The sequence below is a fragment of the Phytophthora infestans genome, genomic scaffold, assembly GCF_000142945.1.
Source record: "Phytophthora infestans T30-4 supercont1.75 genomic scaffold, whole genome shotgun sequence".
NCBI classification, from domain to species: Eukaryota; Oomycota; class Peronosporomycetes; order Peronosporales; family Peronosporaceae; genus Phytophthora; species Phytophthora infestans.
In genome coordinates, this window is record NW_003303684.1 from 225,735 (window position 1) to 248,294 (window position 22,560).

A 22,560-nucleotide genomic window follows, 5' to 3' on the forward strand; every position below is an offset into this window, starting at 1 on the left:
CTTGTCACATTTGTGTACAATTGGTGGCAGACTTCACTAACCTTGAGGTGGTGCACATTTTGATACGAAGAGACGCGAAAACATGACATGGCTACACTTGACGGATTGTGTTCGCTGCCGAGATGCCGCTATTTGACGCCATCGAGAGCGATGTCACGGCCTTCTTCGTGTCACAGGGAACAGTCTATGACTCACTGGTCAAGGCATTCATGGATCGCATGGCCGTAATCGAGTCTAGCGTAGCGCTGATGCGCACAGACGTCACCAACAAATTCAACTTGGTGAACCAGCGCATCGATGCCAGCACAGCGGAAGCAGCAGAGGTTTCAGCGGCTACGGCAGCGACAGCTGCAGCTGCAGCCGCTTCCGCCGCCCTCGCTTCACTCCCGCCAACTTCCGCTGCTGAAATATCCTTAACTACTCAACCAGATGTGACGCACGTGGATCATAGCGGTTGTAGAAGGGAAGAGCTCGAATACCACATCATGACGCTGTCCCGCCAACTCAACATGGTACTGGAAGTACTATTCCAGCCTCATGGGAGCAATAACGCCGTAGAAACGGTCCAGGCCAAGCAGACAGAGCTGCAATCCATCTCAGATGTGTTGACGGAGAACGAGGCGATTCTCATGCAGCTAGCAGCGCAACACGATGACGAAAAGTTACACCAAAACACAGCGAATGGGAGCATCTCGGACGAAATACCCATTGAATCCGCTGAGACTTCACTAGAAACGACACTTAACTCGACACTAAACGAAGCCAAGACTCAATTGGAACCGAACCAAACAACTGCCACCGTCGCAACACTGTCAAAATCTTCGCAAGAGACACCACAATTTCCTTCTTCAGAGACCAAAACGCTGTCATCAGCAACTAAAGAAGCTGAGAGCTCACCACTTGTGGAACAGAATGAGGAGGTAGGTCGAACGCTTCCAGACAATCAGGACGGTGCAACCAAAGAAGATGAGCAAGAAGATGAAGACAGCGATGAAGAGAGAGACCAGCTATCTGCAGATATATCTGCATTCCAGCCATTACCAGAGGGTTCTCGCCATCGAAGGAAAAGCTTCTTCCAGAGTTGCCAGGATCTACAGCGACAAGAAGAAGAGAGGCTTCGAGAACAGAAGCGTCTTGAAGAAGAACTAATGCGTCGGATGCACGAACTTCTGCTTCAATCGCGCTCTCATCGTCATCAAGAGCACATGGAGCTGTGGCGACAGCATCAGGACGACGCGACGCAGAACCACCAAACGTTGGTTCTTACTCTCGAGAGTCAGCTCCAAGAGCAGCTCCAGCTTCACCACCAACGAGAGGAGCAATGGCGTCGTCAACAAGAAGGGCAACGTGTGGCTGCGTTTGCTGCTCTACAGCAAGAGATTGATCGAAAACTGGACAGCCACACGGCTACTAACACGGCACAGAGCACACAGGGACAAGATCTGGTCCAAGTAATGAGTCTCGTGGACGATCTAGAGAAGCGATTTGTGTCTGCTGATGCACTGCAACAAGCAGGCGCGTTATGGCTCAAGACAGCAGCAGACAACTGCATCTATGGCGTTAACCCAGAAACCCTGTCCACGTTGCATCGAGATCTTCAGGAATTTAAGTCGCAGCTTGATTCCCACCCCGTGAGATCTCCCGCTATGTCGACACTTCATGAAGCCGTCGATCGCGCACTGCAATTGCTGCAGCATCCATCAAGCGGATCTGAGCAGGAGAACAACATGTACACGCTTCGACAGCTTCTTGCCAAACTTGACTCGTCCTATCGAGCAGCAGCTACTGAACACGAGGAGTTCCCATTGCCTGCTGTTGGATTCCTAGCGGACGCGATACATTGCATGGAATTGGGCACTGCCAACCTATTGGACGCGATTGATTTCCAGCAGGAACATTTCCAACAGACGTTCGCTCAGCATCAAACGGGCCTAGACAAACTCCAGAAGGAGCTTTGGAGACAGCAAGAGGCGGAGCTGGGGCTTAGAACGCAGTTGAGTGCGTGTCCAAGCAAAGAAGACACGCTGCGGCTTGTCCAGGATCTGAGAGATCAGGTTCGTGTCGTTACTCTCCCGTCCTGTCGAATTGTGCGATAACAAACAGCATTTCTTGTCTGGTTCAGCTCGCGACTTCGACAGCAGACTCGGCGTCGCGCGTTCTAGACACGGTAGAAGACTTACGGTACCGGATGACAGGCCTCCCGAACGCTCAGATGCTCGAACACCTCGCCAACGACCTCCACGCAAAGACCGATCGCCTTACACGTGACTTGGACACCACGACTGGCAAACTGAGTCACGACTTACGACAGAAAGCTGATCGATCCGAGATTGATCGTCTGCAAAGGTACAGCCACGATCGAGTGCTTCCAATCGTAGCAAGACGACTGACTTTTACGCCCGTGCATGTTGTAGTCTCGTTGAATCCAGTGGTGGTGTACATCCACCCTCAGCGTACCTCACGAAGTCGCCGCTAAAATGTTTATCATGCGACCAGCACCTTCCGTTCGCACAAGCCCCTCAAGACGTGAGCTTGTCTCCTGAGCGTCCGTCACGGCCAGGTTCTCCCACTTCTCATCGTCCTGGGTCACCGCCACGTTCTCCTACGAGCTCTCCTATCATTTATCACAACCAACAGTCCACGCAAATGGCGTTCAATGACCAGCAGCCCGAATCCTCACAAACACCAGATGGCTACAATGACCTCGGTATCAACATGGAGATTCTGCAGGAAATGTTCGCAGCGTCAACCTCCGCATTGGAGAGACGGCGACGACAGCGACAACAGTTGCAGATGCAGCTTCTACGTCCACAGCCAGATCACAACGACTGGGTTGTTCGACAGCCCACGTTCTTAAACCTCGACGATGGCCGGAATCGGATCCCACTACGCAAGGTGCAGCTCTCCGAGCACGTGATTTATGGTCCTGCGATCACGCCGAATGCTTTCCGCAAGAGACAATTGGGTCTCTACGACGAGTACGTGCTGTAGCCTCTTGCTGTCGAGAAGAATCACTAACGTACCTAGTTGATGTAGACGTCCCAAGACTGCAGCGCAGCTAGAACGAAGATCTGGAGGGGAAATCATTACACGCACAGCCTCGTCTACTGTGAGTATCTCAAGCTTTCAGAACAAATTACAGTCAGAAACTCATCGAGTCGTGTGATTTGTGTTCCAGGTGATTGTGCGTCCGTTCTCCGAGCTCACTGGCAAACGCCTGCAAAAGAAATAAACAGAAAACACTCCTCATGGCGCTTTCTCGGGTGTGGGATTTCTTTGCATAGTTCTGCTTGCACTCTGTCGTCCTAGACATCAAGCGTGAACTTGACCTTCCGTCCAGGTCCTGTGGAATGCACCCCTTTCCCACCACTTGTCGCTTTGCGGGTGGGCACCTCGTACACTGACGACGACAGAGGTTCTAGACTCTCGTCTTCACTGTCACTCATGCCGTAGATTTCATCCAGTCGCTTGGACGTCATCTGGTTCATTTTGTGCATCAGTGGATGAACCGACAGCTCCTGGACGAGGACAGCTCCGTGGTTGGCAGCGATACCCACTTCTGATCCGGGGAAGTTGGCTACGCTGTGGTCGGGTGTTGCTGACCCCAATACTACCGCACTGGCCACCAGCGACGTAGACTTCAGTGTGGGTGCGTTCGTCTCGGTAATGCCATAATACCGCGAAGACGGGACCGGAATTCGGTCCATGACTAACCTCCCGCCACGACCGATGCGTCCACGACATCTGTACTTGGGTGGTTGCTGGAATATCGCCGCCATCAGTTGAGGCGGAGACAAAGGGTACGACGGGTACACTGGGCCACTCCGCGGAGAACTGTCCGTGTCTGTCGTATCCTCCATCACAAAGTTCGCCGACGTGTCGTACTCCATAAACGTCGGTGCAATTTGAGGTCCTTCAACTACAGCTCCAGCCTTGCCTGGCTTCGCATCAGATTTTGCATCACCAGAAGCACTTGCACCATCTGTCACACTGCCATTCTCGACCTCGCGATGTTTCTTCTTTTTCTTCTTCTTCTTCTTGTGACGTTCACGTTCTTCATCCACTGGAATAACAGGCTTACGCACACCAGCATTGGGTCCTCGATGCGTGAGCTCATGCTCCGCTTGACGTCGAATTTCGTCCAAAAAGTCCAATTGCAGTCTCTTGGCTCGTTCTCGACGTCGGACGAGGTCGAGCAATCGACGGACACGTTCAAAGTCCACACGAAGTTGCTGCAGTTTGCGGAATCCTTCCAGATCGTTCTTGCGATGTTTCCGTAGCTTGTACCGCTCCTTCTCACGAGGTCGAAACACCGCGTGAGGGTTCGTATCGTTCAGCGGAGTCTGCGGCCAGAAGCGTCGCAATAGCGGACGACGCAGCTGCTGACGCTTGGCGGCCCAGTATGCGTAAACGTCGCACGTCACGCGGTTGAGCGGCGTCTTGCGCATCTCCAGCCTCTTGGCGAAGACATCTTCGGCTTCTGCCAGGGTCATGACGTTGGGGTTTAGCAATGCTGACGCCTTTTCCAGAGCGTCCAGCATCTGAGCGAAGCGTTCCTGTGATAATTGATATCTAGGATCTCCGTCGACACCGTATTTGGGATGACGTCGCAGCCACCGCATGTCTTCTAGGTCTAGATCCACTTCAACGTCTTGAGACTCGGGACCTAACGCTTCAGATGTTGCAGCATCTTCATCCCTGGGTAGAGACTGGAATCTCACGTAGGAGGTGGGGACTTCAAAGTCTGCAGAGACGGAAATGTCGTAGCTGGGCACTGGCAGGATCACGGGAATTGGAATGTCTTTCTTGTTGCGCTTAGATTGACTTCCAGCTTTCTGACGAGCTGCTAGATTCTATTTTTAGGACGTTTAAAATGTAAAAATATTTGTTTTACAAAAAAGAAGATTTATTGGTTTTCTTACCGCCACGAGTTGCTGGAACGTCGCGTGAGGCTGGGACGCACCCCCAGTGCCGTCGTCATCGGCGTCCAGATCATCTTCCTCGCGAATGACCCGCATGCGCGCATGGATGTCGATCTGCCGCGGTCGCAGACTCGAGCGCCGCATCCTTAGTCCTTCGTTGCTATTTTCATTCTAAAAAGGGGGGGGAGAGAAATCTTTAACATTTCTTTTAGAAGCTGGTACAGTGTACCAAATGTCAGTTTTATGTGACTTGTGAAAATGTAGCCATATTAGTATGCTTCAATGTAGATTTTCAGGCGTCCAGCGGGTTGGTCATTGTTCAAGAGCAGCAACTTGTGCGTCAGCGAGTGGCCAGCGGGGATGTAAGGAAATGGCATCATGCCCGTGGCGATCCGCTCGCTGTAGAATGCAAAGTAAAGAGGCAAAGGGTTAGATTCTAATAAGACGAAAGTGAAGTACTATGCTCATACTTAAGAGATGTCATCATGCCCGAGTGCTTGAGGACAAACACCAGCGTGCATGTTCGCGTATTCTCTGGTGTGAGTGCCAGATCGAAGACTTGACCTCCCCATGTTGGGTCTTCCCCGCCTCCAGGGTGCACCGATGTCTGGACGTGGGTGAGTACGTCGCCATCGCCACGAACTAGTCGACAGATGCAGTACGGGCTCTGTTTACGGTACTTGTGTACACGACGGAGGCCAGTTGCACGCAGTATCTTAAGGCGGTACAGTAGCAATGGGGCTACTGCTGGCGATTCGGACCGAGTTGCTAGTGGAGGCAGTGCTGGCCTTGCATCGCTAACGCTAGATCTGGCTGTGGTTGGTGTGCTATCAGCACCACCTTTTACGGCACTGGAAATGGGTTCAATTGCATCTTGAACGGCAGTGGTATCGACTTGGTTTGGCTTCGATTTGCCGAGAGAGCCTTCGTCTTCCTGAGCTAACCAAGCAGAACTGCCACCTTTCTTCAGTCTAATTTCCAAATCTCGCAGAATTGGTTCGGGTTCCGGACATCCTGGTAACGTGCTAACATCTTCGCAACTTGAAACATGTATTCGCTGGCTTGGAGAACGGCTCAGAGCAGGTAGGATCTCTACCTGACGCTGTAGCACCTCTTCCCCCGATTTCCACGCTGCAACTCCAGTTTTGGATTGCCGCCGGGAAACTTCCGGAAGGACTTCGGTTCGATACTCATTGTGTTCAACTGCAACAGGAACAAGCGTATTTGCTGCAAAATACCTCGCAATGTCAGTGACACCTCGACGATAAACCTCCACGGGTATATGTGATAGCACCACCATCCCAACATTGCGCTGATTTACCCATTCCTTAACAATCCGTAAGCGTCGAGCAAGACGTTCCGAATTTTCAGCCTCGCTCGTAATGGAGTCCGGAGGAGGTGTTGCCTTGTGACTCATGAGAATATGACACACATCAATGAAATGTTCCTCCTCCTGGCAACCCTCTCGAAATCCCCACTGCTGTATTGCCCTCAACAATGGCGTGCGATGTTCCTACAAAGTTACAATATGATTATGATTGTTCACTTTTCAGAGTGTGAAGTCCATTGTACCTTGTCAAGCGCGTTCACGTCCGCCCCGTATTCTACCAGCCCGTTAACAGCAGTCGCATCCCAGCGTTCCGCATGAACGTGTAGTGGCGTGTCACCCCTGGAGTCTCGGATATTTACATCCCCTCCTCTTCGGAAAAGACTTTTGTAAATGGCGTCGGAAGTTGTTTCGAACAAAACAGTCATCGTCTACCAAGACCAACGCACGTGAGTATAGCAGTCAACTATATAGCAGCTTAAAGATGCCGTACGAGTTTAGTGAAACCGGTCGTGATCGTATAAGTTCGGTTCACATGCGCGCCCCGTTTCAAAAGTAAAGTAACCAGATCTAGATTATTGCGCACCACCGCAGCTCGAAGCGGAGGTGGACTCTACAACAAACCACAGCACAACTTAAATACCTCAATTGACCAAAGCGGTTCACTGATCCACCAACAAACCTCATCATTCTTCGAGCCGTTAGCTTCTGCGCCGTTGCTCAGCAGAACTTTAGCCAGCTCGACGTTTTCCTTATCCACCGCGTGATAAAGAAGATCTCCCTTTGCCTCCTTTGTCGACCAGCACATTACGTCAGTTGTTTCAAACGCAAAATAAACCAAAAAAGTTGCAAACGTACACGATCGGGGCGTCCATTTGGGCTTGTGCCCGTCTTGACAACCGCGTTGATGACATGCGCATTTGCTCCTGCCTGGATTAACTTTGATAACTCTTCCGCATTTCCGCGCTGTACCGCCTGCAGAGCCCTGTAAGCCAATAGCTCTGGAGGCTCCTGCATGCCACTGCTCTTTCCGGTAAAAGTTAAAATGTTACTAGTCCACACGTCTTCGAATTGAAGACGACAAGTAAATTTGGCGCGAGTTGCGGCAGAAGAATAGTTTCATTATTTTTTATAGGCCGAGAGTCCCTATAATTATGCCAACAACAAAAAATTATGACTGGAACTTACGCAGTACCGTCGAGTCTACTGATTGCAGCAGCTGGTCCATGTCAAGCTTCGCTGCGAGGTCGTTGAGTCTCTGACAGACAAAGCTCTTCAAGTCTAACACTAATATAGGGACGTCTTCTTCGCTCGCTGTCTGCTGCTGTTTGTGGTGGGCTTGGAACGCGCGATACACTCCGCCATCTTGGTCGCTACTGGCAGCTGCCTTCTGCTTCTGCGCTTGCTCCTCTCGCTCGTCTTCTATCACTTCGACACAAATCTCCAAGATCTGTCCAGTCTTCTCTAGTATGTTCTGCTCCATCAACATCAAACTCGAGCACAAGGCGACCGCCCACACTTTTCGTCGTACAAGAGTCAACGGGGACGACCCGACAGTGTAGAACAACGTGAGCATGGCGTCTACAAGCATACGCAACGTCGCAAGGTCATTCATCAGCAGATTCTTCAACGTAACGTCCAAATTCGTCATCATCAGTCGAGCCACGACACTCAGATAGCCAGCCAACACACTGTCCGGTTCGTGTTTGGACCCTCCGTGCTGGAAAACGACACAAGCTTCCACCATAGTCTTCACTACTGGCAAGAACACAGTCACTTGATCAATGGGAACTGTCGCGACGATAGTCTCCGTCACTTGGGCGATCTGTAGCGAAGCTTCGGCTTTGACGTTACCCATGACACTTTGTAAAAGCCCCGAAATGTTCGTGTGATACGTCTGCCAGAACTGCGCCTTGCCGAGACGTAAGTAGTGCTCCAATAGACTCAATACTAGCGCTACATGTTCGTAGTCTCGCTCCATTAAACGCAACACATTGCCAAAGAGTAGATGGAGCTCTTCCGTGTACACTGTAGCCACCTCCAGCGTCTCGTTCCACAGCTCCAGGCCACTTTCCATCAAGAAAACTTCGTCCGGATTCGACACATCCGTTGCAAAGCGGATCACCTGCACGCACATGTCCAGCAATGTCTGTACACTGGCAGTCTCCACAGATGATGCGTCCTTCACGCTGGAAAGAAGTGTAGCCAAGAGCTGCAGGATCTTCCCACGCACCAAGTTGCTCGCGTCACTCTCGTTCGTCCAAAGTGCAGGCAACGGAGCACTGATCTGATGGCAGAAGCTGGCGATCTGAGCACCACAGGCTTGAATAATCGCCTCCAGACAGCCCAATACCTTCATTTTACTCTCGGATTCATCAGCTTGTGGGAAGAAAACGAACAAACACTCCAGTGCTCGCGGCAGGAAGGGGGCGAATGCATCGTGCTCAAAGCCCCGGTCATTCACCATGGACTCGAGCGTCTGAATAACGCGCAGCTTGAGGGCAACGTCGGCATCTGCTTGGTGGAATGAAGCCGACGGGTTCAGCAACGCATCGTACAGTGGCGGGCGTACACTTGCAGATAGCTGGGCGAGCCAACAACTGACGAGCCAAACGATACGGAAGCGCAGAACGGGCAGACCCTGGAACGAGCCCACTGCAGCATCTTGGTGGACGAGAATCGGTACGAGATTGGTCAGAAACCAGGGCTCGAACTCGAAGCAATCGTGGAGATCGTAGCAGCCCAAGCCGATAGCTAACAGCACAGCGTCCATTTCGAGGATCCGTGGGTCATTACCAGCAGACACCTGGCCACGACCAAGTTTTAGCAGATAAGTTGAGGCACTGGACGTGATCTGCGTCAGTGCTGGGATCGTCTGGTCCGGGAAGTTCTGCACCAGAGTCAGGAACACATTTTCAGCACACGCACGCACCGACTCTTTCGCTGTCAGACTTTCCATGAGCGCACAATAAGCTTCTGGGTCGCTGTGCCACTCGTCCAGGTCCTTAGCTGTCAGCGTCATGTAGTGCATCACTACTAGATTCAACATAGCTGCAAAGCGGTCCTCAGTCTGAGTGAAGAACATCTGCACAGCTGCTTGTGCTTCAAGAACCATAGCGTCCGTCAATGCGACGTCTCCTGTAGCCGTGATAACCTTCGTGATGATCCGTGTAGTGCCATCTGGACCCGAGAGACTCTCGTTCTTGTACAATCTGCAGCTCAATACATTAGCAAAGAACTGAAGCGCATCGATCTGAAGTCGTCTGGGAGCTGGAAGCGCTGTCGAGTGGACAGAAGTGAATGCGTTTAGGACGTTCCAGAACAGCGTAAGATACGGCGACAAGTACTCGCGGAACTCCATCGGATACGAGTTCTGCACACCGACGACGATGGCTGCGATGCGGTGCATGCACTTGTCGAGCGTCAGCATCGCCTCCTCCACATCTGCAGCTCTTGTGTGTCCAATACGAGCAAGACAAGCTTGTCGGAACTTCACTAGTCTCTCAAACTGGGTGTAGAACTCCACTAGTGCTGAACGAATGAGCTCTCCATCCTGCAATGCCGAGAGGTCTCTGAACGCGTTAAGTAACATTGTCGAGATGATTTTCGTGGTCGTCACTAGCACGTTGAGCTGCTCTGCACCTGTAGCTGTCAACGCTGTCAATGTAGCAGCCTCACGTTGACTCAGTAAGAAGTTATTCAGTTGTGTAGCCGTTGCTGTCCAGTATTGAAGCAGTAGAGGCAACAATTCCACACTGAGCATAGCGAATTGTTTACGGTGTTGCATGAGACGTCTGGCTGATAGCTCCTTGACCACGCGGTAGCAGACGTCCACTCCTCGTCGTTCTCTAGGCACGTCCACAGTTCCATTAGCTCGTCTCAGCGGCTGTACCATCATTGGGAATAATGTCTCGAAGCTCCATTGGGCTGGAAACTCGGCGCGCGCGATGGTGGCGATAATCAGCGCCAAGTGCAATGCTACTGTCTGCTGTGGCTCGTGTAGCGCCGCGAACAATAAAACGCCACGCACATGGGCGCGTTCGTCGTCCGACAGAAGGTTCGTGGTCTTGCGTGCCCTCCACTGAGTCTTGAGATAGTGTTTGAGCCATAAAACTGCAAGAAGACGCACGTCCGCGTCCTCTGCCGCCAGCTGTGTAAGGTTACGAGGCGTTCCGTCGGCATTGGGAGCGACTACGCACATGTCCAGTAGTGCAGCGAGGAACTGAGCGGTGACAGGTACCTTCTGCAGTTGCTGCAAGTCTTTCTCGGCTGCCGAGCGCTGCGGCTCCGACGCACGCAGGCTCTGTGCGAGCAGGTCGCGCATCCGCGCAACGCCGTCCGCCATCGGTGACAGAGACTTAGTGACATGTCACTACAGCTTTAAGTACTTTTCTTAACTTACGAAGTATTAAATAAGTACTTACGTAGAACGTTTTTTCCGCTAATAAATATCTGACAGCGTTTAAGTTCAACATCGTACTTAATTCAGCGCTTAAGGTAAGAGCTTGAATTCAGGGAGGACGCGAAATTCTATCACCCTTAATCCAAACCAAACCTTCCAAGGCGTTGACGCTATAGGGCCGAGCAGGCGTATGCCATGCTTGGTCCTGGTCTTAGGGCCGTTCTTAACCGGGGGATCGCGATCCGGAAGACTACCGTCCACACGAGATGGCTACATTTTGCGATCCCAGCCGTTCTTAACGGGATTGCGATCCGTTACCAGTCCAGCATCAAGTTGCCGAAAAGCAACATGGCGCGCACCAACCAAAGCAAGGCCGCCACCGCCACTGCAGCTTCAGCAGGCGCCACGGACGCCACGGTGAGCTCGAAGTGGACCGTGACGATAGACCTGGGGTCGCTCAAGCGGCCTATGCGCCCTCCTACGTCGGAGAATTACCACGATTGGAGTCTTGAGCAGCTGAAGTTGGAGTCCACAGCCCGAAAGCTGAACGTCGCCAAAAACACCAAGAAGGACGATCGCGCCAACATTCTCGAAGCGTGGGACACGAACAAAGATGGTGTGGAATCCTTGCTGCGCCACCAGCGCAAGCGATCAAAAGGTGAGAGCGACGAAGACAAGCGCACCAAGGGCTGCATGTTCAGATTGCTGAATGTGCTTTTCTCGGATAGGTTCTACGAGGCGCTCCTTGCCACGGGAAATCAACTCTCGCGCGAGGAGATCGACCAAGGGGGCTCATCGTTTTTGACAGACGTTGCGGCAGTGTTTGGTTCCGACACCGGCGAATACAACACTTTGATTTCCAACGACGCTATGTTTGAGGGCATCACCGCGTCATTATAGATGGTGCATTCAGCTGCGAAGCTGAAGAGAATGTGGAAAGAGGTGAGCAGTAACTTCGCCAAGGCAGAAGCCAAGTCAAAGGTATCTGGGCAAGGTAGTCACGATTTTTGGGACTTCTGTGGAGGTCGCGCAGACGTTTACTATCTGGACCAATGGTGTGAACACCGGCAGGGTGGGCGGGAGTTTTGCTCTGCAAACCTTTACCCGGAAGATGAGGACGACTCCACGAAGGAAGGTCAGAGGGGGACAATGCAGCTCGTGAACCGAAAGCGGCGAAGAAGCTCCCAGTCAGCAGATATTCTTGATCGTGTGAACGAGCTGCTTGACAGTGAGGCGAAGGAGACTGCTGCAATTCAGGAAGACACGTGGAATGAGCAGAAGCTGTTAATTAAAGAGCAGCGGGCGATTCAGAAACTCACTACTCTGTACTCCATGCTTGACCGCAATAACACCTTGACGCAGGATCTCTTGGCGAAGCGTCAGGAATTCATCTCAAAGGGGATCGATGCTTCAGAAATCGGGGAAGCCCTAGCCAATCAACATGCAAAGAAGCAAACACTGGAACGCCACATCAACGAACTTGAGTGCGAAGTCATTCACGGAATCCAGTAGCAGCACTCACGACAACCTCGGAGAGCTCCTAACGAGCTCGAGGACGACGGAGATCGAAGTTTTGAATGTGATGCATGACGACATCACGAAGGATACGTCCCAGCGCATCATGCCGCAAGGTGTCAGTCTCGGTGGTGTTGTCTGTGGGCCGGTACCAGCTTTCTGGTAAACTGTGATACTCGGTAGTAACTGCATGTAGTGACGTAACTGCGCTCTGGTACTTGGTGCGTTCATCAATACAGAAATTGTGCAGCTTCATGCACGTCTTAATTACCCTTTTCACGTTGACAAAGTCGACCACGAGTGGCCGCTTGAAGATCTGCCACTTGTTGACCAACAAGCCGAACGCCATTTCAATCCGAATGCGAAGCTGACTTAAATAAAAGCTGTAGTCTGAGTGTGCCTTGCTCTTGATCTCTAGTTTGTTGAACGGCACCAACAACGAGTCAGAGAGCGGGTACGCGCTGTCCCCGATGATGTAGAACCCTGCTGGCATCTCCATGATTGCTCTGCTTAACTCCCACTTACTGAAAGCAATAGAGTCTCCGACTTTTCCTGGTGAATTGAAGCAGTAGGCCGTGAAGCATGACAGCGAGTCGCAGATTGCTTGGACATTTACGCCATACTTCTGGTAGTGACCCGAGAAAAACGACGAGACATCCGGAACCTCGTTGGTGCTTGGGGCGCGAATATCGCACAGCCACCCGTCGATACAGCCGACGCACCCAGTCAAAATGCTGTCTTTGCTGATGGCCGCGAATCCGTCAGCCAACTCCAACATGCGCTGCTGTGATTCTGTGGGCCCGCGGACTCGCAACTCTGGGCACTTGCAAATGGCGTCCATCACGTCGTGCATAACGTGGTACATCCCAGGAGCCGACGTACCGCCAAGACAGCGCGTCATTTGATAGCCACTCCCTGCAAGCCACGCAATTGTCATCTGTAACATGTTCTCGGGTGTGATCGGGCCTGCTCCGGTTCGACGGCGGGACTGCAGCTCGTCTCGGACTAGCGAGGGCCGAACAAAGGACAGCAAGCGCTCGAAGGACTCCACCTTCATGCGGTAGCAGCGCTGAAATTGGCCCTCCAACAGCAATGTCTGCTTGTGCACATTTCAATTCAACCTGTGACGCACGACACACCCGTCTCGCTCTTCAGGGGCCAGCACAGCAGCAGCGGCTAGCATGCGGAGACGAAGCTTGCGTCGACGGCGCGAGCCATCGTCAAGAGAACGCTCCATGAACAGCGGTAACTTCATTTCTGTATCCACGATCCCGCGCGATCCAGCCCAGCGCGCGATCCAAGACTCGGATCGTGTGGGGGTACACTGGGTTACACATTCGGAAATAATTGGGATGAAAGTGACCAATCAGAGCTCGACTTTGGGATCGCGATCCCGGTTAAGAACGGTCCTTAAGCCTGCGTGCTCCGCACACGGAACTTAATCCGCATGCATTAGCTCGGCTACGTCTCAGACCAGACTCTCACCCCCTCCTTTTGTTAACTTTGCAGGACACACTTCTCAAATTACGCAAAATGACCAGAATTTTACATACAGAACCATCTCCAACGATGCAGCCAAATAGTAGTCACAAAGTAGCACTGAAGAAGTAATTGTGCACTACGGAAGAGTCGAAGCGAATAGAGGCCGATTATTCGTTACGAGCCTCTCGAAGTGCACACGTAGTGAAACCACGATAATTGGGCTTTGTTGAGCCCCACAGCACCAGGGGGATGTGACAGACGATCTTCGTGCTGTAACAGGCTAGAAGACACTGTTACCGACGAACACTTGCGACTTGGAGGTAGGGATGTAAGTTAGCTCTGAATGTATTGAGGCGAACGTAAACAGTGAGATCGCTTGACTTACTAGATCCGATGGGCATCCTGATAGCACGACGGCGACCACGTGACGGAGACCCATCACATCATCCCTTTTTAAAGTGAGATACACGGAAATAGAAGAATCTTGAAAATATTCGCGGGAACGCGAGAGCTCGGCATTCTGCAATCGAGCTCGGAGAGCGCAAGGAGCGACAGCATGGACGCGGCGGGCGGGAGGGGGGGGGTCACCATTGTTTACGAAGTGCTAGAAAGGCCTCGCGGTCTCGGGGCTAGTCATCGTGGCAGGCTAGCTTATCGTGGATCTCCAGCGGTGAAAGAGCTCCTTCATATCAGCCTCGCTCCGTCTCTCCTGACGCCGCTTTAGTCGTACACCGCCCATCGCTTGATCGAGCTTGGGCTGCATTCGTGACGCGGTGGAACGCCGAATCTGGAGCGTTGCTTGTGCGAACGTTGGCGTTTTATGAAGCGACACATCAACGCATGTTGTTTGGCGCACTAGCCTTGCACATCTGTGACTTGTCGTGGGACGCCCATCGGGACAGCTGCTTCGCTCATTATTGGGAATGCTGTGGACGCTGTCAAGATCATGAAATGTCGCGGCCCGATGATGTTGAATGGGGGCGTCTAGTTTATCGAGACACTGTTATCCGAAAGCAAGCACAGTGTGATCACGAGATATCAGCGAGCGCGTCAAGATTACACGCGCGCGCAAGGCGCCCCGTGGTGGACCTTCCTACACCTAAGAGGCTTGCTTCGCACGCCGCCACACAGTCCGGAACCTCGGTGAGCAGGATAAACCGAGGTTCTCAGCTATTATCCATTGGCTCCAGTCACGCACAAGATATTAACAATGAGGAGGGATATTACCGTCGCAGTGGCGAGCGCCGCGACTTCGCGGCGGAGAGGGTCGAGTATCATCGTGGTAAAGGATCGACTCCACGATATGCGACAGGTGATGATACACAATCAAATGGCGGCTGGACACGGGCGTCAGAGCAAGCCAAGATAGACACGGATGCGGTAGTGAAGTCACTTCCGGTATCTTCAACTCCGCTATCATCATTGTCGTCTAACCGCACGAACGACAATGAAGATGAGTTCGGTTTTTTTGTGAAAGAAAGTGCTCTAGCGCGTATTGTTCTGGAAGCATGTGGAAGCATCGTAGAGGTCTCGAGGGTCATACAAAAACACGGTAAGGCGTTTGTACCCAGATTTAATGCAGAGAGACTTGGCTGACATAACACGTTTTGAATTGGTGTTTGATTTTGGCTGTGGCTCCGGCCTAAATGACAGACGCACCGCTGTTTGTGCGCAAGCCGTCAAGCAAGAGGTTTAGCCTCATATTTGGAGAGGGGGATTAACTTGGTAATCCACATGTTGACTCAGTTCATTTTTGGGTCCTGAAAAATCATTTATTTTTTCATTTTGATAACATGGTGCCATACGCAAATGCTAATTTACAGAGCGAGTTTTGGCTGAAGCAAAGTAGATATAAAATAGTAAAGAGTGCCACAGGATGGTACAAATTTGTTTTGTGGTGGCACAAACTGGTGTTTGGGGCTATTGCAGTGAATATTCAAAACGCCGCACACTAAGGGTCAGCTAATATACAGCAGTAAAAGACAAACCATTAAAGGCACAAGAAACACACGATTGGAAACTACGCTCAAAGAATGGCACGATAAATTGGTCCATGTGAACAAAAGTAAGCTGGTTGGAGTCATGAGTAGGAATCTGATCCAAGGTGTGACTAAGAACAGCTGGACAACACTGAATAAAGTACCATTTCTTCTGTCATACATGCATAAAAATGAAGATGCGCACAATGCGATTACCGGAATACGATTAAAGCCTGAGACAGTCAGTGATATTGCCCGATACATATGGATAAGAATTGATCAGCGCGAACGCCTGGTGTGAATGGTACTACCAAATTAATAAGATACTTTCGCAGCATCACTGATAATCAGACATCATGGTGTTGGACATATGCCGTCCACAAAAAAAGACGGTGCAACCAAATGTGAAAAAAAAACTGCTACTACACTTAGAACGGGAGGGAGAGCTCACAACTGGAAGGATTCGATCAGACGGGGCACTAAATTTGTGAACACGGCTCTAAAAACGTTTAGTATGGGACGTTTCAGACGTCGATTCTATATACTCTACAAGAAAGCGGTGCGGTGAAAGAGATCGTCAGATGAAAATGGCTTGTGTGCGGGGCTTAGAGATGCTAACTTGCCGGCTAAGTGGTAGCCTGAAATACCAAAACATAGGAGCAGAATTGCATGTCTAAGAGCAGGTCGAAGAATAGGAAACCATAGGAGTTAGAAAAGCTGTGATCCTCAATACGAAGGTCTGGTAGGTTTGTGCTTTGCATACGTACAAGAAGCTGCCAGGAAGGATAAAAAGGTATCAGCTCGAGCCATAAAGCGCTGGTTTCTCGGGATCTCTGAGAGAACGAAAGGGTGTTTTACATCTTATTTTTATTGTTATGTTAGATAACAGTTATTTATGCTTCTGTAGTGTAGTAGAACACACAAATACCGTCAGATGTGGATTCCTTACACAAACCACAACAAATCGCCGAGCTAAGTCGGCGCTTGTTTAGCCTGCGCAGAGGATTGTCCCCTCGCGGTTCGGCCCAGCCGGGACAGACAGGTGATTCGCTTCCACTGAGTTCCGACTAGCCAAGTCAGAGCACTTCAGAGGCTCTGCCGAATTATTCTCGGCTGAGCTCGTTCACAAAATCCTGTGCCCTCCACCAAAGGATCGACGACGGCGCGCGAGTGTTTTTACAGGTAACCGAGCGCATCGGCTGCTCAGATAGAAGTGTCACAGCACCCAGGCTATCCGACGTACCGGCCCGCTAAGTTCGCGGGGTTTTATTTCACGCTAGCGAGACTTTTGTCCTACCCGAACCGACTTAATCTCTTGGCGTTACCAGTCAATACCCTACAAGCTATGCCTCTCGAGTATCGACGGCTTCCATAATCCAGCCCTATGCAGGGACTTACCGGAAGAGTGTACATGTGTCTTGGACTAGGAAAATTTTGCTTTGTTATCTTTTGGGAGCCTTTTCGGCTCCCCTTCCCCTATCTTCACAAATATCTAGTGAAATCTAGTCGTTTCCGATCTCTACCGACCCTTCCGCTGGGTTCAGGCGACCGTTAAGCTCAGCGGCCATCCGGATAACATCACCCGGACAGATCGCTGAGTACTTACCGTGATCCTTTGTTCCTAAGTCCTGGGACACCAGACCGAGCCGATTCTTGGTCTAAAGTAGGTTGACGAATGGCCAAATCTGGAAATCCCTACACCACACTTCATTAACAGCTATAAGACCAACAGAGTTAAAACGTGTCGTTTTCTAGATGTCTACAATAACAAGCACACAGTAGCCAGATTGGTTACGTTTTACAGAGCAAACTGTGCAAGCACCATTAAGCGGTTTCGGTACAGAGTATGATAAGTGAACTGCTACTGAGGAAGACGGGATATTCTTGTTAGCTACATCTTCACGGAGGTAAAGCACCACAAGCGTTTCTCGGGGATAACAGGGAGCACTCGTAGCAGAAGACAGTGAAAGAGTGGGAGCCAAGAAACTATAAGAACTGTTGCCGCAGACAGTGGAAGCTAAGCGTGATCTGATGAGAGAACATTTGAAGGTGGTATTAGGGAAGTACGACCACATCGGAGCCAAAAACGTCCAGTAGGGTTTGAGGACGACGGATGCTTTAAAACGACCATTGCTAAGGTCACTGCGGTCGATAGCATTGCCAATAGGTAATCAATTTCCAAAAGTGTTAGAGAAGCGTTAACAGGACCACAAAGGAAGCCGTGGCAACACCCACAGTATTTGAAATATTAGTCCTTACTGGAACACGGAACAGGGAAGCTCAGCACGCTACCACCAGGCCAAAAAGCACGGCCATGTCACTGGGTACCTGAGATGAAGTAAATACAGAAAGGAGTGTATAGAGGTTTGAAGCACGATTAGTCGTAAACAGAACCATCAGGAAATTAAGGTGAAGTGCGATTTAGCGTTTTCACCAGTAGCTCGGTTTGAGTCGCTTCGACTTGTGTTAGCAATAGAAGCCGTATTAAATTGCCATGCCCATTAGTTGGATGTGCACACGATCTTCCTCAATGGAGCTATGGACGAAGAGCAAAAGACGTATATGCACCAACCTCCGGGTATATACAAGCAGGCCATGAAGGGCTAGTTTGCGAGCCTAAGAAGAGTATTTATGGGCTTAAGTCAGCACCAAAGTCCTGGTAAAAGGTCCTCCACAGATGATTCACATGCCTATCTTGTGTCCGATGCAAAAAAAGAATGTCCAAAAAATGGGAGAGCAATGGATCATTGAAGTGGTCTATGAGGATGACCTAGCAATTATGTTTCGTGACAGGGGACTGATAGTTTAGTTGAAGGCAATATATGTGGGTGATCTCCATTATATACTGAAGATGGAAGTCCGTTGGACCTTTGGGAAAGACAGACGATCACAATCTCCAACTGATCTCAGTGTTACCAATTGACGGCGATGATATCATTCCGCGCGTGCGCGATGTCGAAAATGTTCGTCTTCCATCAGACGCGGTGTTTATCACGCAGCTTCCCGGTCTCTCGATGTAACACTTTCGTCGCGAGCTGAAGTGTGAGGAACGGGAGCAAATTTGTATGATTGCTCCTATTACCACTGCGTCGGTCGCAGTGGTCACACCGGACGCTGAAGCTTCTGCGTCGGATATACAGTCCCGTCGCCCACGACAAGCGGTATCTAAATCATCTCGAGAAGCCTAATCTGCAGATCATTCGCTACCAGCGCTTGAGGTGTCCCGCAACCCAGTTGCGACCTCGTCAGAGAATTTTTTTTCCAAACCTGATGATGGTGAACCGGCCTTACGCCCGGTGCTAAGTACTGCGTGACGAGGCAGTGGTCGACCAAGGCGACGCTATCGACGACGGTTTGAGAGCCGACGTTGAACTGGCCACGTCCGTGAATATATGTCCCTACACTCTAGGCTAGCCTACTGTGTACGGGGGGATGGCGCATCGTCCCCACCTTTAACAAGCTCAATGATGCCACTATTTCTGCGCAGACGCCGTTTCCGCGGAAGGGTACACCATGTCCGGTAGTACTCAGTACAGTACGATCGATTTGATGGACGGCTTCTTACAAATTATGATGCGCAAGCCGACGTGCCGCTTACTGCTGTCCGCACGCCCAGTGGTATGTTTTGTTAATGGCTTGGGATGCCGCAACGGATTTAATCAAATGGTTTCCAATCAACTCCGCCCATTCCGCGACTTTGCGCCGAGCTACTTCAAGGATATCCGCATTCACTGTCGTGCCAAGAACAGCATTTTTGACGTCGTAATTCATCTCCAACACCTTCGGCAAGTGTTCCCATGATGCGAGAAAACAAGGTCTACGCCCAACTTGAAGAAGTGTATCTGCTGCGCTCCCAAGATCTCAGTGCTCGGAAGCTATGTATGCAAGGACGGTGTTCATGCTGGCCCGGAGAAGGTAGAGACTATTCGCGCTTCGCCGCCTCTACAGGGTCAGAAGCAACTTCGTCAGTGGCTCGGACTCGCCACATACCTTCGTCGTTACCCAAAGAGCTTCGCATCGACCATACACCCGCTATCGCAGCTACTCAAGACGCTTCGTGATAGTGGTGTCTCGAGCACCGGGTTGCCTTCGACGCGGTCAAAAACAACTTCCAGTGCTGATGCTAGCTGACCAAACAAAGCCTTTCCACGTGGTGTGTGACGCCAGCGACAACGCGATCGGTTGTGTGCGCATGCAGCACGACGATGAGGGACGCAAACCGGTGGTAAGCTACCAGTCGTGCCAGCTTAAGCCAGCGGAGAATAATTATCCCGTCCACGATAAGGAACTACTAACAATGTGCTACGCACTCATCAAATTTAGCGTGTATCTACTGCGTGAACATACACTTGCAGTTTACACGCATCACGCCTCTCTGCGGACTGCGACGAAGTGTCCTCACTTTTCTCAAAGCATGGCTCGCTGGCTCTCGCTGTTCTAAAAGCGACATTTTGTCGTGCACTACAATCCTGGCAAAACTAAAATCTATGCCGACGTTGCTCTCGCGTCGGCCGAACTACGATCCCGGTTCACACACTGATCGCCACGCCATTGGTGATACGGCGGACGATGGCGACTGCGCTGTGTGCATTGCTGCGGTCGAAGTCGCAGCGATCGGCCACTCTACAATGTTATAACCATCGCCTACGATTCAGTTGAAGCGTGTTCCGAGATGTTCCAGTAATCGGCAGGCTCTGTCGGACAAAGCACGGCGCTGGCTGTCGCCGCGAATCCGCTCTCGCATCGGCCGTTAAGCTATGGAAGGCGTTTGCTGACATGTCACGTGGATCGCGATGATGGCCCGCGCATCGTCGCTCCGCTCGATGGTGATCTCCGAGCTTGAATCCTACATGAGCTCCACGATACACCTAGCGGCTTCCACCTCGGGCGCGACAAAACGTTTGTAGCACTGTCTCGAGCTGTTTTGTTGTCCCCCCATGCGCATGTGGGTACGGAAATGGATGCGCCCCTGCATAGCATGTCAGCGCGTTAAGCCTGCTCCGTCCAAGCAGGATCCGTTTTGTCCGCTCCCCGTTGCTCGGGATGCGTGAACGTCCGTGAATATGGACTTCATTTCAAGTTATGCGTTATTCCCATGGTCACACTGGTATTATCGTCTTCATCGATAGATTCAGTACGATGGTACATCTTGTTCCGGTTGCAGCTTCAACAACCGCCGACCATACAGCGGTGATCTTTGTTTGACATCATCTATCGTCATCTCGGTACGCCAGTCTCTTTCATCTCTGATCGAGAGGCAGTGGTCTGCAGGCACGGTAGGGATTGCCAAAGAGAAGGAGGGGGCTCGGAGAAATGGATTGTAGGAGGTCCAACAATGAGCTCACGCTATTGCGTCTGCTACTGTGCTGATGATTATATGGGTCTATCAAGACCTATAATTCAGTACAGTAAACTTTTGTAGTCTCACAAGTCATCCTCTCTGCCAGTTGCGTCAGTCTATTTACTATCTTACGGGTCCACACAGACCTATAAGATCCTGGTGACGAAAGGCTTAACCCTTTCACCTTAAGGACGGTGCTCGACCCACGCGAGCTGATATTTTTCTCGCTGTCCAGGAAGACAAGTACGTCTTTCTCTGTTTTTTTTTCACCTCAAGAACACAGTCACGATAGTCGTCAGCCTGTTTATCAAGAGAGAAGCCGTTTTCAAGAAAAAATCATGAAGACCACCAGCAACTTTGCTCTCGACAGCTTTTGTTTTGGCACCAGTGCGTACCAGCGTGGATCTTGAGCGTACCACTCAAGCCACGTGGTATGAAGGTGGGGCGGAGATCCCCGCTGTTTCTTGTTCAGCGTACTAACTTCATCTGTATCTTTATCTGGATAGCTTCGTTTTTTGCGTAAGTTTGCTGTTTTGCCTCTCATCGAGTGCGTCTATGCGAGCGTTCTGCCGCTTGATGTGCTCCATAACGTTATTAATCACAGTCGCTTGGCGGTCGACGGCCTTCTGGTTCTCGATTGGTTCTCCTGGCTGTTCATCGTCATTGTGGGAGGGTGCATTACCTGTCTTGGTGTCTTCACAGGTAGTGGATGGAGGTACCAGGTGCGAGGACCATGCAAGCAGCTCGGCTGATGAGCACCCAGCGTGAGCAACATCCGCTTCGATGGTCTTCACAGGTGAACTTGTGGAGCTCAGGTCTTTAGGTGGCGGAAAGTGTCGGAAGATGCGTGCGGTGAGGACATCCATTACCTTCTTGTTGATGTTTAGGCTGTCAGTCCTGAGCTGAACGCAGTAGCAAACAGGACACGCTGTATCGGATCCATTGTTTTACGCGTGTGCGTGTGAAAGCCAGTCAAACTTGCAGTGGCACCGCGGTTCTGGGTTTGTATCCGCTGACTATTTTCACTATCTTGTGGTATGTTTTGCTTGTATTGATAATGTAATTTAACCCTTTGTTCGTCGTCCTTAGATTTTAGGAGCTTATGACGAAGATCCAACGTGCATCATCTTGTCGCAGCCGTTCGCGTGTTTAGCGCCTCTTCTTTGAAATGAGTGCAATGTCAAGGCGGCATCCACACCAGTAGCAGGCATCACACAGTCTAGCACCCGGATAACGTGCGCATATACTGTTGGGGTCGTGACAGCGCGTGGCAGGGCTGCTGGAGCGGCAAGACCAGTGATGTCTTGCGGAGCGTTCAGCAGCTCGATCAGCGAGATGTCGGGAGAGCGTGGAGCTTGATAATCCTGTTTGTTCTGCGAGGCTGCTGACGAGAGCTGCGGCTTGGAGAATCAAGGCGAGCGCACTGGAGAGCAAGGAACTCATAGCTAATTCCGTGTCAGGAAAGAGCGATAGCCAATGTTTCTCAGACGTCTTCACGCGAACCAAGCGCAGAAAGAAAATGTCGCCTGCGTCCACTGACATGTGTTGTTTGCGGATTATGGCTAGGTCAGACGCGCGGCCGAACAAGTTCC

The 22,560-nt window shown here is 51.1% G+C and overlaps 4 protein-coding genes across 4 annotated transcripts; 1 reads left to right on the forward strand and 3 right to left on the reverse strand.

The window, feature by feature from the left end:
* Positions 1 to 122: 122 nt before the first annotated feature.
* On the forward strand, positions 123 to 2,991 carry PITG_19112 (uncharacterized protein; the record flags this gene model as incomplete). The annotated part of the gene is made up of 3 exons (XM_002997383.1): positions 123 to 2,054; positions 2,123 to 2,346; positions 2,415 to 2,991. 3 exons carry the CDS (start codon positions 123 to 125, stop codon positions 2,989 to 2,991), a joined length of 2,733 nt encoding a protein of 910 aa, XP_002997429.1.
* A 314-nt stretch (positions 2,992 to 3,305) lies between these two features.
* On the reverse strand, positions 3,306 to 5,066 carry PITG_19113 (uncharacterized protein; the record flags this gene model as incomplete). The annotated part of the gene is made up of 4 exons (XM_002997384.1): positions 3,306 to 3,559; positions 3,620 to 3,919; positions 3,992 to 4,853; positions 4,923 to 5,066. 4 exons carry the CDS (start codon positions 5,064 to 5,066, stop codon positions 3,306 to 3,308), a joined length of 1,560 nt encoding a protein of 519 aa, XP_002997430.1.
* A 125-nt stretch (positions 5,067 to 5,191) lies between these two features.
* Positions 5,192 to 7,266, reverse strand: PITG_19114 (uncharacterized protein; the record flags this gene model as incomplete). The annotated part of the gene is made up of 7 exons (XM_002997385.1): positions 5,192 to 5,321; positions 5,393 to 5,725; positions 5,945 to 6,435; positions 6,495 to 6,680; positions 6,743 to 6,862; positions 6,932 to 7,039; positions 7,108 to 7,266. 7 exons carry the CDS (start codon positions 7,264 to 7,266, stop codon positions 5,192 to 5,194), a joined length of 1,527 nt encoding a protein of 508 aa, XP_002997431.1.
* A 154-nt stretch (positions 7,267 to 7,420) lies between these two features.
* Positions 7,421 to 10,594, reverse strand: PITG_19115 (importin-like protein; the record flags this gene model as incomplete). The annotated part of the gene is made up of 2 exons (XM_002997386.1): positions 7,421 to 9,685; positions 9,746 to 10,594. 2 exons carry the CDS (start codon positions 10,592 to 10,594, stop codon positions 7,421 to 7,423), a joined length of 3,114 nt encoding a protein of 1,037 aa, XP_002997432.1.
* Positions 10,595 to 22,560: the final 11,966 nt, after the last annotated feature.